Source organism: Mytilus californianus, unplaced genomic scaffold, assembly GCF_021869535.1.
Source record: "Mytilus californianus isolate M0D057914Y unplaced genomic scaffold, xbMytCali1.0.p SCAF_8, whole genome shotgun sequence".
Classification (NCBI taxonomy): Eukaryota; Metazoa; Mollusca; class Bivalvia; order Mytilida; family Mytilidae; genus Mytilus; species Mytilus californianus.
Window position 1 is genome coordinate 20,528,479 of NW_026262734.1, and position 15,643 is coordinate 20,544,121.

The following is a 15,643-nucleotide window of genomic DNA, read 5'->3' on the forward strand; positions in this document are numbered from 1 at the left end:
TGTAAAGGTTTGTAGGTCTGAATTATAGATACCAGAAGTCTATACAAAGACACGTGTTTGTATGTAAAGGAGTGTAGATCTTAAGTATAGATAGTAAGATTCTACAAAGACACATGCTGGTCTGTAAAGGTTTGTAGCTCTGAATATAGATAATAGAAGTCTACAAAGACACGTGTTTGTTCAGATGTGTAGCTCTGTAGTATAGAGAATAGAAGTCTACAAAGACACCTGCTTGTCTTTAAAGATTTGCATATCTGAAGTATAGATAAAAAAGTGTACAAAAACACCTGCTTGCCTAACTCTGAATATAGATAATAGCAGTCTACAATGACACCTTCTTGTCTGTTAAGGTTTGTAGCTCTGAAGTATAGATAATAGAAGTCTACAAAAACACCTGCTTGTCTTTAAAGGTTTGTAGCTCTAGATCTGTAGCATAGATAATAGCAGTCTACAAAGACACCTGCTTGTCTGTAAAGGTTTGTAGCTCTGAATATAGATAATAGAAGTCTACAAAGACACCTGCTTGTCAAACTCTGAATATAGATAATAACAGTCTACAAAGACACCTGCTTGTCTGTAAAGGTTTGTAGCTCTGAAGTATAGATAACAGAAGTCTACGAAGACACCTGCTTGTCTGTTAAGGTTTGTAACTCTGAAGTATAGATACTAGAAGTCTACAAAGACACTTGCTCTTATGTAAAGGTTAACAGCTCTGAAGTATAGATAATAGAAATCTACAAAAACACCTGCTTGTCTGTAAAGGTTTGTAGCTCTGACGAAGAGACAATAGAGTAGAAGTCTACAAAGACACTTGCTTGTTTTTAAAGGTTTGCAACTCTGACGTATAGATAATAAAGTCTAATAAAATGCTTCGCTGGGGCGCAGCTTGATACGACCGCAGAGGTCGAACCCTGAACAGTTGGGGCAAGTATGGACACAACATTCAAGCTTGATACAGCTCTGAATTTGGATTGTTATTAAATATTGACACAGCATAGGTTTTTGACACAGAAAGAATGTGGTCTAAGAACTTGAATTTTTTTAATTTACCTATTATGGTCCAATGTCCAAAATCAAATTACATGGTTAGATTCAGCATATCAAAGAACCCCATATATTCAATTTTTGTTAAAATCAAACAAAGTTTAATTTTGGACCCCAACTTGGACAAACTTGAAAACTTGGCCCATAATCAAAATCTAAACACATGTTTAGATTCAGCATATCAAAGAACCCCAAGAATTCAATTTTTGCTAAAATCAAACTATGTTTAATTTTGGACCCTTTGGACCTTAATGTAGACCAATTTAAAAAACGGGACTTAAAATTAAAAATCTAAATACACGGTTAGATTTGGAATATCAAAGAACCCCAATAATTCAATTTTTGATGAAATCAAACAAAGTTTAATTTTGGACCCTTTTGACCTCAATATGAACCAATTTGATAGCGGGGTCCACAAATAAAAAATCTAAATTCATGGTTAGATTCAGCATATCAAAGAACCCCATATATTCAATTTTTGTTGAAATCAAAAAAAGTTTAATTTTGGACCCCAATTTGAACCAACTTGAAAACTGGGCCCATAATCCAAAATCTAAACACATGTTTAGATTCAGCATATCAAAGAACCCCAAGAATTCAATTTTTGTTAAAATCAAAATAAATTTAATTTTGGACCCTTTGGACCTCAATGAAGACCAATTTAAAAAAAACGGGACCCAAATTAAAAATCTAAATACACGGTTAGATTTGGCATATCAAAGAACCCCAATAATTCAATTTTTGATGAAATCAAACACAGTTTAATTTTGGACCCCAATTTGGACCAACTTGAAAACTGGGCCCATAATCAAAAATCTAAATACATGGTTAGTTTCAGCATATCAAAGAACCCCATATATTCAATTTTTGTTGAAATCAAACAAAGTTTAAATACTGGACCCTATCTTGGACCAACTTGAAAACTGGGCCCATAATCAAAAATATAAACACATGTTTAGATTCAGCATATCAAAGAACCCCAAGAATTCAATTTTTGTTAAAATCAAACTAAGTTTAATTTTGGACCCTTTGGACCTTAATGTAGACCAATTTAAAAAACAGGACCCAAAATTAAAAATCTAAATACACGGTTAGATTTGGAATATCAAAGAACCCTAATAATTCAATTTTAAATGAAATCAAACAAAGTTTAATTTTGGACCCTTTTGACCTCAATATGAACCAATTTGATAACGGGGTCCACAAATAAAAAAATCTAAATACATGGTTAGATTCAGCATATCAAAGAACCCCATATATTCAATTTTTGTTGAAATCAAACAAAGTTTAATTTTGGACCCCAATTTGGGCCAACTTGAAAACTGGGCCAAAAATCAAAAATCTAAATACATGTTTAGATTCAGCATATCAAAGAACCTCATATATTCAATTTTTGCTAAAATCAAACAAAGTTTAATTTTGGACCCTTTGGTCCTTAATGTAGACCAATTCGAAAACTGGACCCAAAATTAAAAATCTAAATACACTGTTAGATTCGGCATAACAAATAAATAAATGTGATCAAAGATTTTACAAATCTAATGCGCCATACTGTGCAATTAAAGATTACTTCTTGAAATTTTTCAATATTTGAAATTTGAAAAAAAAAAAATATTTGAAGAATAATTCTTTTTAATTTCTGAAATCTGAAATGAGAAAAAATTGACCCCCCACAATTTCTTTTTATCCCCCCCCCCTTTTTTCCCCCAAAAAATTCTTTCCCTCAAGATATGGTCAAAATCTTAATTCAAATTTCCAATGGAGTTGGCAACCATAATTACCCATTTAAATTTACCATAGTGCTAACTTAATCTATTTTATAATAGAATTAAAAATATAGTGTCAAATCTTTCATATGGATTTTTTTGTAAAAAAAAAGATGCAACATTTGCAGATATTTTTACTGGTCTTCCTTTATAAATATGCATTTCTTTAAACATAATTTAAAAGCAGTGTAAGGGAAGTAACCAAAACGTTGTATTTGGATTACCTCCCTTACACTGTTTTAAATTATCTTTATTGTTCATTAACCATTACTTTATACATAATTTAAAAGCAGTGTAAGGGAGATAATTTCAACGATGTATTTGATTTATCTCCCTTACACTGCTTTAAATTATGCTTACTAAAGTATTTGTCCATTAACCAGGACAACCTTGTTTTTCCCCCTTTTTTGCCCCTAATTCCTAAACCGTTTGAGCCATAACCCCCCAAAGCAAATCCTAACCATCCCTTTGTGGTATGGAAACTTGTAGTATAATTTCAGAGAGATCCATACACCGTTCCACAGTTATTGTCTGGAAACTAGAAAATGCTTATTTTTGGCCCCTAATTCCTTAACTGTTGGTACCATAACCCCCAAAATCAATCCCAACCTTCCTTTTGTGGTATTTAACCTTATGGTCAAATTTCAAAAAGATCCATTCACTTAAACTAAAGTTAGAGTGCGAAAACCAATGTGTATTCGGACGACGACGCCGGACGACGACGACGACGACGACGCCAACGTCATACCAATATACGACCACAACATTTTTTTGCGGTCGTATAAAAAGACACGCGCTTGTTTGTAAAGGTGTGTAGCTTTGAAGTATAGATAGTATAGATAATAGATGTCTACAAAGACACGTGTTTGTCTGTTAAGGTGTGTAGCTCTGTAGTATAGATGATTGAAATCTATAAAGACACCTGCTTGTTTTTAAAGATTTGCAGCTCTGAAGTATAGATAAAAAAATTCTACAAAGACACGTGTTGGTCTGTTAAAATGAGGAGCTCTGTAGTATAGATAATAGAAGTCTACAAAGACACCTGCTTGTTTTAAAGGTGTGTAGCTCTGGAGTATAGATAATGGAAGTCTACAAAGACACGTGTTTGTCTGATAAGGTGTGTAGCTCTGTATTATAGATAATAGAAATCTACAAAGACACCTGCTTGTCTTTAAAGATTTGCAGCTCTGAAGTATAGATAATAGAGGTAAATACAAAGGACACGTGCTTGTGTGTAAAGTTGTGTAGCTCTGGAGTATAAAAGAAGTCAAAACATGTCTTGTACTAGTATTATATGCACGAGGTTTCATTGGAAAGTAATTTTGCGTTCTATTTTCATTACGGAGACTGGACTTTCTTTTACTTTTTTTAGGATTAGATATAGAACAGAAGAAGAAAATAGAAGAACAATACCAGTGTCCACATTGTGATATGATCTTTAATGATAGGCGTTATTTCAAGGATCATGTAAAGTGTGCGCATGGAGAAGCTTCGTTTCAGTGTAGCCTGTGTGGGGAAATGTTTAAATGGCGATCTAGCCTCTGTAGGCATATAACACGGAAAGCTTGTGCCAAGAAAGAGAAAAACGATATGGAAGATTTTTCAAATCCAGAATAAATGAGAAATGTGTGGAAAATAATGATTTTTATATTGACACACAAATATTGCCACGTAATTCTTGTCTCAATGCAAGCGGACTGTCTGTAATTTTTTTAAACAACAAATAAATATTCTTTATTCTTCAGATTGCCTGTTACAATTTTACTTCACTGTCCAAGCTCTATTGAAGTATCCCTGTAAAATGCTTTCTGAGTTTACAGGAAAATACTCGGAATATAATAAAATATACTCATTTTTTGTCTGGCCTGCGACGAAAGTCGCAGTATGCGAGACATAGGTATTACTATCCGGCGGTGGCGTAAACTATTTGTATAAAGCTTTATATTTCAGAAAGTAGAAGACCTGGATGCTTCATACCTTGTACGCAGATACCTTATGTTACGAAGTTTCCGTCTGTCATATGCTCATCGTCCTTGACCTCACTTTCATGGTTCAGAGACTGCTTGAAAAAAAAATACAGTTTTTTTGTCATGTGAATTTCTCACTTATTATGAGTAAAAGGATAACTGTATTTGGTATATGGGTTCCTTGCAACGTCTACATGTCCGTCAGACAGGGTTAACCTGACCTCGACCTCAATTCATAGATCAGTGATCAAGGTTAAAGTTACGCGATTAGGTCCGTTTCTCAGATACTACAAGCAGCAGGTCAACTATATGTGGTGTATGGAATGATTGTAAGGGGTACATGTCAGACTGGCAGGTTTCATCTGACCTTGATTCATTGGTCATTGTTATTTTTTGTGTTTTGGTCTGTTTATCAAGTACTATAAGCAATAGGTCAACTATATTTGGTTTATGGAATGAGTGTAAGGTGTACATGTCTGTCTAGCCAGTATCATCTGACCTTGACCTCTTTTTCATGGTTCATTGGTCAATGTTAAGTTTTTGTGTTATGGTCTGTTTATCAAATAATAATTGCAATAGGTCAACTATATTTGGTTTACGGAATGCTTCTAAGGTGTACATGTCTGTCTTAGCCGGTGTCATCTGACCTTGGCCTTATTTCCATGGTTCATTGGTCAATGTTAAGTTTTTGTGTTTTGGTCTGTTTTTCAAGTACTATAAGCAATAGGTCAACTATATTTGGTTTATGAAATGATTGTAAGGTGTACATGTCTGTCTAGCCGGTACCATCTGACCTTGACCTCATTCCCATGGTTCATTGGTTAACATTAAGTTTTTGTGTTTTGGTCTGTTTTTCAAGTACTATTAGCAAAGGGTCAACTATATTTGGTGTATGGAATATTTGTAAGGTATACTGTACATGTCTGTGTGACAGTTTTTATCTGACCTTGACCTCATTGTCATGGATCTTTAAAAATGTTAAGTTTATGTGATACTTTTAGTAAAACCTTTATCTTTAAGACTTTCAACATAAAATCAATGGTCAGTAAAACAGGCGAGACATTTCAGCGTGTGCACTCTTGTTTCTATTATATCAATCTTTTTAAATTTATGAAAAAATTAATATATTTTGAGATACTGTTTTGTTCTCTTTCATAACCCTTCGTAGTTCTTTCATAAAATTATACCCATCTAAGAATTTCAATTTTTGCTCGGATACATAGTAGGACTTGTAAATTCAAAAACCTAAAACTGTCAAAAAATAGTTAAAACCATAATACCCATGATCTGATAATTTGTATCCAAATATTATATTTCTGGCTATTATCTTGTTTTGAACATTGATTTTTGCTAGAAGATAATGTGTTTTCTCCCAAAAATCTTTCAAAAATGAACATGTAATAAAGAAATGGAAGTAATATATTCTTCTTCTGATTTACAAAAATTGCATTTATTACACAAATGTACCCTCAGTAATTTTCAATTTTAATAGTAACTGCTTTGTATGAATAATATACTGTAACAGTTTTGATCTGAAAATTTTCAACTTGTTTTGTTTTAAAGTTTTAAGGTAGATCATAAGTATATACTTTTTGAGATATAATTTTCTTATACTTTGCCAAAAGGAAGATTTTACTATGCTTTTTTCAAAAATATAATAAAAAGTATGGGTCACCGTGATATTTTCCAACCTATGAGTCGTTGAATATTGCCTAAATTTGGTTAGATTGTTCATGAAAAAACACATTTGTGTGCATTAAAAAAATTCTATGAGATAGAATTTTGAAATAAATTGTAAGAAGATAGGTTTTATAATATGTTTTAATAAAATAAAAAGAAAAAATGGTGTCACCGAACTTGTTTTCTTGCTACAAGTAAAAATAAAAAATTTCCCTATCAGTCCAGTATATATTTTTTACTAAAAGAGTTATCTCCCCTTAAATGGCTTATTTGAAAAAAAAATGATTCTAAAAACACAAAATTTGATATTTGTTTAAATATTTTGAATAATACAATAAATCACTAAGTTTTCTTTATATAAATAAACAATCTAACCATTAAATTGCAAATCTGTCTCCAAATTTGCAGATTGGGGCAAATAACTAGACCAATTTTGTACTGAGATTGTACAATCCAAGATGGCGGTATACCATGAATCTACCTTAAATATAAAATTGTTTACTGATGACACATGTGGTGTGTATTCCAAATATTGATATCGATTGGCTTTGTGTATTTCTGATCTACTAAAATATTGTAGAGCAGTTTATTGTAAATATCTTTTGCTTCAATTTGTTTATTTCTCAATTTACCCCTACATATATTGATTTTACTCTTTACTCTTTTTTAAAAAAACTTACTGTCATTCTTTCGGGACGGAAGATTTTTTAAAACATTTAAAACTCTGCAATCTAGTTTGACTTATAATTAACTAACTTTTCTAAATAAAACTTTCGGATAATTTTCCTTCACAATCCAATATGTCATTAATATAAACCAATCCACTTGTTATCCAGTTTTGGAAGAACAAGCTTTTGTTGCAATATTTAATGGATCTATTTCCCCAAACAATCTGTTTTTCTGATACCTGAAAAGTGATCGGTAAATTTTGCTAAACCTCCTGTTTTCCCCAAACTTGAAATTATTTGTAAATAAAAATCAGGTATTATTCAAAGTTCTTTTAGTGATTTTGTGTTCTCTAGATTCATGTTTAAGACAAGAAATTTTTAACCGAGATTGTTGAATTATTTGGTAGGAATAATCTTCCACTTCGGCAGATCGGTTGTTATTGATTTGGAGACCCATGAAGCTTTCGGTGCTGTAACCCCCCCCTTTTTTTGATATTTGCCGATACGTGTGTTTCGTTTTACTTTGTCATTTTTACCTTCCCAAATATATTTGAAACAGTAGGCTTTCAATTCCTTTAAGGTAATTGTCTGAAACTATACACAAAGTAGCCAAAAATGTATATTTTGGTAGTATTAAAGATTTTATAATCAATATTTTCCCAACCATTGTTAATTTTCTTTTTTCTCATGTTTTAATTAAGGATTTCATGTTATCAATTTTGGGTTCCCAATTTAACTTTTCACATTCGTGTCTGTCATGTCCAAAATAAATGACTAAAGCTTTAACGGGTTTGTCCGTCCAGCGTATGCCCTCAATTTTATCTATGCTATTTTAAGCGCCCCAATCCAAATTCCTTCTGTTTTACTACGATTTAACCTCAGACCTCAGAGAAGAAACTTTACTGCTGGTGGATTATTCCCCGAGGGCATCATTAACTTGGTAGCTTAATGCATGATGAATAATAGTAATACAAAGAACAAACCGGCCAGGACGTCGCCCGGGTTACCAAGGTCCTCTTCTGCTACACGGAACACTATAGCATTTGATTTGTGTTCCACGGAACATCCTCCGGGATATCCCTAATTTGTCCCGTGTACAGCCAGAAGGTAATTATTACTTTAAAAATTCAGATACTTTTCAAAAATTAAAACCATGTACTGTACAAATCTTCGATCGTTTAAAGACACCCGCTACTAGTGAATCAACTCCTATCATTTCTACTTGTTAACAAGAGCAAATGTAAGGCATGTACTATGTTAATCATTTCGGCAGATTTTACTGGTAACTTAACAGGGAAACTTATTATACAAAATCTTTTGAGCCTCTGGACTGTTCCACGGACAATGTCGTATACAGGGTTCTTTATAACCATTTTAATCAACCGGACCATGATCCTTCTTTATTTATGAAAGTACGCATCATCGAGAAAATTTATCACCACACCAATAGCCCTATACTAAGTACTCCTTTCCGAAAAGATAGAGAAAATTTCTGGATAAGGGAAATAGGTACTGAAATGCCATATGATTGATATGATAACATTAAAGGAGTAGGAAATTTGCCAAGTCCATCCTGCTTTGATGTCACAAATGTAAAGAGTTTATTTAAGACAGCCAGTTAGATACAATAAACATACTAATGTACACACATGCCAGAGTCTGAGCTTGTTTTGCTATATGATATAAAAACTAAATTGACGAAAAAAGGTCGTTTATTCAAAATCATAAAATGCAAAAAATACATTTTGCAAATAAAACATTTGACATAAAAGTTCATAATTAAATGAAATTATAATACATAATTAAATTAATACGAAATTACATCAACTAAAATCATATCAATTGAATAAATTACAAAGAGCCCCACTAATAAACATACATACATATCTACTTCTAGAGATAAAATTAAGGAAGGTATGCGGGTGGTAATTTTTCATAAATTGTTTGATAAGAATTACAAGTTAACACGTCAAAAGCTAATGATAAAAGGAAGTGACCGCAACGCACTTACACTTGAACTAGTGCTGACCCCGCAAGATCATTGACCAATAAGAAAGATGTAGTCCCATCATGTACTGGTCATTAGTGAAATTTCTCTACACGTGAAAACATGTTATCTAATTTCAACAAAATATCGTTTAATCAAGTATGACAAATCTGACATATTGACCAGTACAGAGACATCATATTTACATTATAAATAGCTCACTCTTTATTTAAGTCTGAGTAATACAGAATTATCTTCTCTGCTGTTTTAAATGATTTTATTTAGCTTAATTTTCTATTAGCAAATAAAATTGGTTTAATACTACCTTAAGACCCCAGCGTAGTCATTGGCAAAGTCATTACCATCGGCCCAATGTTAAAACACGCCATTATTCCGACAGCCTATTAGTCCGACAGCTCATTAATCCGACGACCCATTGTTCCGACAACCCATTGGTCCGACAACCCATTAGTCCGACAACCCAATAATCCGACAGCTCAATAATCCGACAACCCATTGCTCCGACAGTCCATAAATCCGACAACCCATTATTCCGACACTTAGAAATTAATATTGGGCGGTATCAGATCGTATATGTTATATACAGACATCGTTTATGTATTTACCATTGTTGATTTACAGAATTATTTCCGTATGGATAGATTTCGAATTCCGTATATACGGAATTATGACGTAACAATTCCTTGCTTACACTCTTAAATACAGACTATTGATAATCATACCACATCTTCTTATTTTTATAAGCAGAATTCGAATTACGTACAGGGAATTATTCATGCAGATTCTAATCAAACTATTTTCAACAAATTAGGCGAGGTCAGAATATGATTTGGTTTATAAAATACAGAACAGATTCTGTATATTGGATATTGTGTGGCCAAATCCGACCCGCCGTCTTAGAGATTAGGCGGGCGACTCTGTGCGTCATTTTAAACAACCTACAACTTTAAATCTTAAATTTGTTTATAAGTGAGGCAAACTGATGCATTATTTTCACGTGACCTAAGGGTTATTCTATTGGTGCCCGGTATTGTGATGCATTAACATACACTGTACATTTTAAAAGATATTGTCAAAAGTAGTATCTGTTTTCTTCAATATTCGCATTTTGAAATTGACCTTCGGCATCGCACGCTTTTTTAAGAGACATTGACGCCAGTTTACTCCAAAATTAAATGAAAAATCTATACAATAGTAACAATTTTCATTTGACAAAGACAAACGCGAGACAAGAAAGACACACAGTGTCTTAGATACATGATTTTGTATTAGTTGTTATTGACTTTGAACTAGCTGTCATGCAGTAACTGCGAGTACTTTTTGTTTTTGTTGTTGCGAGGGATGTATAAATACCCCTCCATGCCCGGTCTGTGTCTTTGTTATATGTTTTTTCTGCTTTGTATCGGTCTGATGAGTTAAGCCCTTTTCAACTGATTTTTATAGTTTGTTCTTATGTTGTACTGCTACACCACTGTTCCAGGTTTGGGGAGGATTTGCTCCTTTGGACATATTTAACCCCGCCACATTCTGTATGTGCCTGTCCCAAGTCATGAGCCTGTTTAGTGGTTGTCGTTGGTTCATGTCTGTCATATTTGTTCTTTTGTAAATTGTTGTGTTATAAATTAGGCCGTTAGTTTTTCAATTAAATTGTTTCATATTTTCATGTCGGCGACGACGATGGGATTTTTAACGACCTTGACTACCCATGAGGGTCTTGCACATGTCGGGTCCTTTCATAACGGACTATAAGGTATGGTTTTTTCTCATTGTTGAAGGCCATACGGTTTCCTATAATTCTTACATCCACTGCAGTTGAACTTTGGTGGATAGTTGCATCATTGGCAAGCATACCTCATCTCCTCATTTTTATATTACACAAGAACAAACAATAGACACTTAAAACTAGTCAAACCAACGTATATATATTGACCTGTATTAAATTTTGTTCTGTTGTGATCGTTTTTAAGCAAAATATATAAACGAAAAAGAACCCCCATTGTGATACACACCGCCAAGCATTAACAGCAATGACCCGTGATTTTCTGACCTAAGTGGTTGTGGAGGCTCCGTTTATATGTTTTCAATAAAAGCAGTTATCAAAGGTACCAAGATTATAATTCAATACGCCAGACGCGCGTTTCGTCTACACAAGACTCATCAGTGACGCTCAGATCAAATAGTTATAAAGCCAAACAAGTACAAAGTTAAGAGCATTGAGGACCCAAAATTCCAAAAAGTAAAGAATATACGCATGACAGCCAATCAAATTCAATAAAGAAATAATCCCAGTTTGCAATGGTTCAAGTATGTTATGGTCCGAGATGTCCCTAGCTCGAAATAACCCGCTCCTAGAAAATCTTATATCTCCGTTTTCTGTAGCAGAAAACGGGAATACCAAGGCATTGACCATTCAACTTTTGTGGAGGGGGCATATTTTTTTTAGAGTCTTTTTTTCCCCAATAAAATTTCAAAGCAAAAAAATGTTTCAAATGGTAACGATTTCCCATTTTACTGAAATTGCGCGACAGTGTATATTATTGTGTTCCAGTATTGTTCAATATTTCTGTTGCCAGCTCTGTAGGTGGCATGCAATCTGTCAATCCTCGACTGTAAACGTCTGTATTTCAGCCTCCGGGGAGGAGGATTGTCACCGCGGTCACTAGCCTGTATTTCGAGAACCGATCTGCGTTCTTCTTTTTTTCACCTTTTTGATGAAATACCAAATATTTGGGTGTTTCCTCCCTACGGTTGTATTCCATCTATGGTTAAAACCTGAAAAGAAGAATAAAAACGAATGTTTACCCGTTGTGTTAATGAACATGAATTCACGGCACCGGGTATTCCGATATAGTGGACTCCGATCGTAAGATAAATGTAGTTTTCATATTACTACATATTGGACGTTTAACAAATATAGACAATTAAGTGCAAATGGATAATTATCCAACACCCATTTGTCTTGTGCTCAGTGAATTTACGCATAATACGTTTTTTTATACGATTACACTTTTTAGTAACAAAACACGACCGTTAAAGCACGTGTTCCACACGTTTCTAAAACGCAAATGTATTGCCTAATACGTTTTCTTTCGTGTATTTGTTTTTTTAAACGCATATCAGAAGGTCAACACTTAAAAAGGATATTCGCTGGTCATCTTCATGACTTTTGTCAGATTTTTGGAATATTCTGGTTTTATCCATCGTAGTACCATTCAACATTTTGCCCGCTAACCACTTTATTAAAAATATTTTAAAAGGCCATTTTTGAAATCTTATAAACTCTGTGTCATTTTATGCCGATTTGATTTCAAAAATGGTCGCCATGGGAAATTCTTGCTTCTGATTGGTAGAAATAAAACTAAAGTCTTGTCCTCTGAAACTACAAGGCCTAGTGTTTAAACCTTGAAAATACAGTCGACTCTCGTTATCTCGAACACATGTACTGTATTCCTCGTATTAAGCACCCCTGCCACTATAAGCACCCCCTACCTAGTTTTCCAACAAAAAATTAATAAGAGCCCTCTAAAATAACCAAAAAGTATCGTTTTTTTGCGTAGAAACGTCAGTATGTTTCTGTTTGTGGCTTGAGTTTCAAACTGGAAACACAATTTAAATGGTAATTTTACTCCAGAAACAGTTTCGAAGCGGTAAAAATTCCGGGTTTTGTCAATTTCAATAAGCGCTCCCTCTTTGGAATTTTGTAAGCCCCTGGGCGCTTAATACGAGGAATACGGTAAATCGAATTGTCGGATAACTCGAACAGAATGTTTGGACCATTTGTAGTAATATTTAAGTAAATTTACTCCTGATTACTCGAATTTTTGGTTAAGTAGAAATAAATTCATCGGTCCCTTCGAGTTTCACATAACGAGAGTCAACTGTATCATAATAGGAATGATGAATAAAGGGTTATCTACAATATCTCCTCGTATCCAATATGGCTTTCATGTGCTATGCTTTGGGACCAGGATCGGGTTACAGGATTAGCGACACAGGCTATGGTGCACCCCTGAGATTCAAGTTAGACCAAACCGTCAAACAAATTTGCCAAAACACACAATTTATTTTGTTCAAACTTTGCAATCTGTACTGACTCAATACAAAGAAAATTTTATGATTGTGGTGCCAATTTTTAGAAATCAAAGATAGTTTCGATCCGCAGCCAAACATAGTTTTGCGTAGAAAATACCAATAAGTTCATTTAAACCAGGTGAACGATTACAGACTCTAGAGCTTCTGGTTTATCAGACTTGGATAAATTTATATATAGGTCACAGTATAATAATAGCTGAAGTGAATTCAAAGATGAGTTTTGTAAATAAATTTTGGTAGGAACTATGCATCTTGATAACTTTGAAAGCACTGGGTACTGTTTCACTAAAGGTCGTAAGAGTTACGACTGGCTGTAACTCTTACGACCTTTAGTGAAACGGTACCCTGGAGTCCTGGTTTTTAAATCTTCAACACTTGACTTAACATCTCCAGCGCAGGACTTTACATCTCCAGCGCTTGATTTTACATCTCCAGCGCTAGACTTTACATCTCCAGCGCTTGACTTTACATCCCCAGCGCTGGACTTTACATTTCCAGCGCTTGACTTTACATCTCCAGCGCTAGACTTTATATCTCCAGCGCTAGATTTTACATCTTCAGCGCTTGACTTTACATCTCCAGCGCTAGACTTTATATCTCAAGCGCTTGACTTTACATCTTCAGCGCTTGACTTTACATCTCCAGCGCTTGATTTTACATCTTCAGCGCTAGACTTTACATCTCCAGCGCTTGATTTTACATCTCCAGCGCTTTACTTTACATCTCCAGCGCTTTACTTTACATCTCCAGCGCTAGACTTTGCATATCTCCAGCGCTAGATTTTACACATCTCCAGCGCTAGACTTTACATCCCCAGCACTAGACTTTACATCTTCAGCGCTTGACTTTACATCTCCAGCGCTAGACTTTAGATCTCCAGCGCTGGACTTTACATCTCCAGCGCTAGACTTTACATCTTCAGCGCTGGACTTTACATCTCCAGCGCTAGACTTTACATCTCTAGCGCTAGACTTTACATCTCCAGCGCTAGACTTTACACATCTTCAGCGCAGGACTTTAAAAGACACTTTATAATCTGTGCGAGACCAACAGGGCTCCGTACATAGGTGTTGACAGAAATTAGGTACACCAGTGTTAAATGTCTGAACAATGTAGAGTTAGTCGTTTCTCGCAAAATTTTCAATGGCTTATATCTTAAAAATATGTGCTCTCACGCTGATTTACATGTATATGTTTTTTCATCTTTCCTTTTATTTATAAACTTACACTGTATAACAGTAATTTAGAAAACCTGTTCTTTTGAAATTGAGCAGCGAACATTATTAACATTGTAAGAGGTGGCACTTCCATCGTCGTAACTTAATATGCATAGATTAGTTCCGTCAATAATTGGCAATTAGGAGATAACTGTATTGTATTTTAAGCTCCTACGGCATCAATTGATGATTTGATGGTCGCAAATTAAGTTTACTGGCGACGCGTTAGCGGAGCCAGTAAACGGGTAGTATTTGCGACCATCAAATACCAATTGATGCCATCGGAGCTTAAAATACAATATTGTTATCTCCATTCTAATGACACTGACAGAAAACAACGTCAAATCATACATTTAAAATCTGTCATACGTCGTCTGCGCTTGCGCGTACGTTTTCATAGCATCAATGGTGAGTTGATGCTATGAAAATTGGTGACGTTATCCAATCAAAATGAACTTTACAAACGACGTTGTATTAGAATTCAAATTACGAGATGACTTTTCAAATGAAAGAACCCGTGTGAACACGCTCAAATACCCCATGCTCCCGCATTGTCACTGGGCAAACAAAGTCTCACCAGATTCCAGTTAACTGATAAAAATTTATTTTGGATATGCACATCTACATAGTAATTCCTTATTATCTGCAAAGGTTCATGAAAAATCTTTAATGTGGTTTCAAGGGGGTTACGATGACAAGATTAAGACTGACGTACTGATGGATAGACGGACGGATCAAAAACATTATACTAGTACACTACGCAACGAAAAAAGTTTCGTAGGGTATAAGGATGTTTAAAAATTACATTGGGGACAGTAAATGAGTTGTCTGGTACTTTTACATGGTTTGGTTTTGTTTAAAGTATGTCGACGTAACATTATTTTCAACTTACCCTCAACGTTATTATTGGTAAAATTACCGTATCCATGTCCCTGTTGTACACATTCCACGTTGTTGGTTGGAACTGGCCATTGAGATAATTGCGCTCAAAATAGAGCAGAAGATCTCTCAAACCATGATGTCTCCTGCACAAGTTTCTGGTTTCAACATCTTGCACAAACAAATGAAAATTTTGTCGCACAACCGCTACTGGGAGGTACGCTATTGCCATTAGCTTGCGAATGCACCTTTTGAGTCTTGCACCTCTGTTGTAAGGGCGTCTTAGTCCCTCTTGCTGTACACGCCTCCAAATGCTTTTACA

At 34.6% G+C, this 15,643-nt stretch overlaps 2 protein-coding genes across 4 annotated transcripts in view; one reads left to right on the top strand and one right to left on the bottom strand.

The window, feature by feature from the left end:
* LOC127710856 (zinc finger protein 184-like) overlaps positions 1–4,556 on the top strand; it is an 82,984-nt gene extending 78,428 nt beyond the window's left edge. For all 3 annotated transcript variants that reach the window (XM_052216811.1, XM_052216812.1, XM_052216810.1), the window contains one exon: positions 4,183–4,556. In XM_052216811.1, coding sequence (XP_052072771.1) covers positions 4,183–4,427 — 245 coding nt within the window. In that variant the 3' untranslated portion in view covers positions 4,428–4,556. The remainder of the gene's footprint in view (positions 1–4,182) is intronic.
* Positions 1–15,643, bottom strand: part of LOC127710861 (lithostathine-1-alpha-like) — a 420,068-nt gene that overhangs the window by 252,115 nt on the left and 152,310 nt on the right. The window lies entirely within an intron of this gene.